Below are 3,077 nucleotides of genomic sequence, written 5' to 3'. Positions count from 1 at the left end.
CTCAGTGTTGACGTCAAGCCCCAGTACAACTTACTCCACAACTTGAAGTAACCTTGCTGTAATATTGTAAAAAAACTTGTAAAACTAGACTAAGTGTACAAGTCAGGATTTTTTTATTGGGATGGGGAGAGGCAATCAGGTTTGACAGGCTGGGAGTCAAGACTGGAGTATGCAGAATCTCTCAAACATGAGCTTCCAAAGGCCTCTAGAGAGTGCCAGGAGAGCTGTGCTAGGTTTCATTTCTCTTTGAGCATGCTTCAAGATTAGATGTCATTAAATGTTGCAGACTTTCTAAGAGTACTGGATTAGTAGTGATTTAGGCTGTTTCACCATACATCTTATTTCCTGATCAACTTGACTTTAGTTTTAAACAATTTTGGCATTCGCTGCTGATTTATAATTAATACAACTACAAATTTCAGTAGTAATTTTTAGCATTTTCTCCGTGGTTTCCGGAGCAGCGACCAGAAATGCCTGCTCTGCAACAACATCTTTGGTTTGAGATTGGCAGTAGTACCGTTTTCTAAGCCAGAAAATTACCATCTCACATTTGAATTGAAAGCTGCCACTTACTTACTTTTAGTGGAGAGAAAGAAGCCATTTAATTTATCCCCTGTATGGGAGTAGTAAAAGCAAGCTGCTCTTTAAAGCAAAATCTGTTTTCACTAGCCAAGACCTATTATTTGCCTTACATAATTTTCCTCAGTTTTGTGCTTTGTTTTTGTCTATTAGCATAAGAGTCTTAAATGATTCAAACCCTCTGATCTCTCCTTATCCTCAGTGTCTAAGGAGATGGGCCAGAGCGATGGAGAAAAGCAACTGGTCACCTGGGAAAGGTGGCCCTTGTTTCAACAAGGAAATTGTGAGGGTTATACAGAAAGTAATGAAAGTGTTCTTCATAGCCATTATCTGTGAAAAATACCTAAGGTCCTTAGAATAAGGCCAATTGTTCTGGGCTCCTACCACTAGGAAACAGTCATTTTTCTAACTGCGAATTTTCAGTTCTTTCCACCACCACGAATTCTCTTAGGCAGATCTGCCTGACTTTGTGTGTGCAAGCCCATTTGGAGCAGGAGAGAGAAGGCTAATCCCAACTGAATTTCAGTCACCTTTGCCTTCTGGGATACATAGAATTTCCCTTGAAGTTTGTACAGAGTCTGCAGTCAGCACAAAACAGACCTACTGGCTCCTTTGATACTTTTAAGCCTCTGCTCCCATCAATTGTGCAGGCTTTTGGTTTATTTCCAAGTTCAGTCCAACATACTGGTTTTGATCTAGAGACCCTGATGTTATTTTGATCTTTTATCTTGCCGTAACTTTGTTTCCTTGTGTTTGTTCCTAGTGGTGAAGTTGGTTAGGAACGAAATGATTATTTCAGGCTAAAGGTTGATTTGAGCACTGGAGAGGATTTTTAGATTCTGGGACACCTGGATGGTCTGGCAGATCTGGAGTTTCATTTCAGGAAATATTACAGTATCTTTTTTGCCTAAAGCCAAGTGCTGAAGTTGTGGCTATTTTAGACACAAGGATGCTAAAAGATGTTGGAGTAAAGGCTTCTGTTTTGTGAAAGAGGAGGCAGAATATAGGATTTGATGAGCTTTGTGTGAATTCTCAGAAAAGCAAATCTTTTAGCTCATGAACATCAAGAAAAATGGAAATCTCAGTGTCCAGGGCAGTTCAGTCAGTTGCTAGTTAAACTATAAATATTTCACAGATAAATTTGTAGTTTTTTATAAACGGTGTTGTGAGAAGGATAGAAAATGTGTCTCCATTTGCTCAAGGAGTTATTTCCAGATGTATGTAGGAGATTTTATATAGATATATGTTTTTTTATATTTTTGGGAGAATTTGTGCTTACAGGTAATTTTGAGGGTGAGTGCTAGTACTGTGAATTCTCTTATCTTTCTGAGGTAGATTGAATGTGTTGAGATTTATTCTGTGTATGCATAACATTAAGTCAAATCTATATTTTTAAACAGAAGCAGATTCTGAACCCTAGATGAAAGTCATGCTTTACCTTCTGTGGTCTGAAGGTTTTATTTGGCTTTTTGTGGGAATGAAAGTTTATCTCTTTGTTCCTTGTCATCATTTTCAATGTACTGAGTGGCCTTTGTTTCCATGAAAAAGAAGATTGGATGTGATGGTCTTACCTAACCCAGCTTCTTATACCCATTTTTTAATTAAGTTTCCAGCTAAATATATGCTTTGAGGGGTCATTAGGGTCTATAAGGATGACAGGAAGGCAGCACAGTTCCAAGATAATAAAGTCATGTAGCACTACTGAAGATGAACAGATGAACAACCTCCTTTCTGAGGTAATACAGCTTTTTCTTGATTTTTTTTTTTTACTTATAAAAATATAAAGTTAAAAAAATGAATTCATACACTTTCTTCTCTGACTTGCCATGTACGCACATAGGAACACAGCACCTGCACTTGGCAATTCCTCTGATTTTTCTTTCTCTTCATTTCTGAATTTGCTTTTTCCTCTTAGTCCTGCCCCTCGGGGCTCAAAATTGTTTGTATCAAGGTATTATTCCTAGGCAGGAGTTTCAAGGGTATGATGCTGCTATTGTTAGTGCCATGCTAGAAAAATAATGCCAGGCTGGGAAAGAAGCACAGTAAGGACTTGATTGAACTCCCATCGGTCTTCCATTGAAGATTCTCATTATCTTGCACGGACTTTCGTTCATCTCGCGCTGTATTGTCGCCTTAGTGACTGCAGGGTAGAAAGTCAGCTGCTTCCGTACAGTGTGTGGCGTGTAGACTGTTGAATCAAAAATGTGACATTTATGGATCTGCTCTTCAGAAATAAAAGACCTTGATCAGTTTATGAAGGTTTTATGAGTGAACTAGTGAGATATAATGAAAACAAGAGCAAGGGTGCTTATTTCCAGTCAGATAAAACGGTGACAATTCATGGGGTTTATGCTAAAGGATGAAACCATCTTAAACCCACGATTTTTCTACGCCCGCATTGGTGCGTATGAAGCAGTAATTCCACAGCTACGGACAGTTTTACTCAGGTGTGCGCTCAGGTACTTTTTTTTTTTTTTTTTTTTTTTTTTTTTTTTTTT

At 38.2% G+C, this 3,077-nt stretch overlaps 1 protein-coding gene across 1 annotated transcript in view; it reads left to right on the top strand.

Annotated features, from left to right (window-relative positions):
• The first annotated feature begins 2,919 nt into the window (after positions 1–2,919).
• LOC113476978 (beta-chimaerin-like) overlaps positions 2,920–3,077 on the top strand; it is a 26,331-nt gene continuing 26,173 nt past the window's right edge. Inside the window, exon 1 of the mRNA XM_026843016.1 lies at positions 2,920–3,038. Within this exon, the coding sequence (XP_026698817.1) occupies positions 2,920–3,038 (119 nt within the window). The remainder of the gene's footprint in view (positions 3,039–3,077) is intronic.

Source organism: Athene cunicularia (genome assembly GCF_003259725.1).
Source record: "Athene cunicularia isolate RWA chromosome 2 unlocalized genomic scaffold, athCun1 chr2_part1, whole genome shotgun sequence".
Taxonomy (NCBI): domain Eukaryota; kingdom Metazoa; phylum Chordata; class Aves; order Strigiformes; family Strigidae; genus Athene; species Athene cunicularia.
This window is presented reverse-complemented; position numbering and strand designations above follow the sequence as displayed.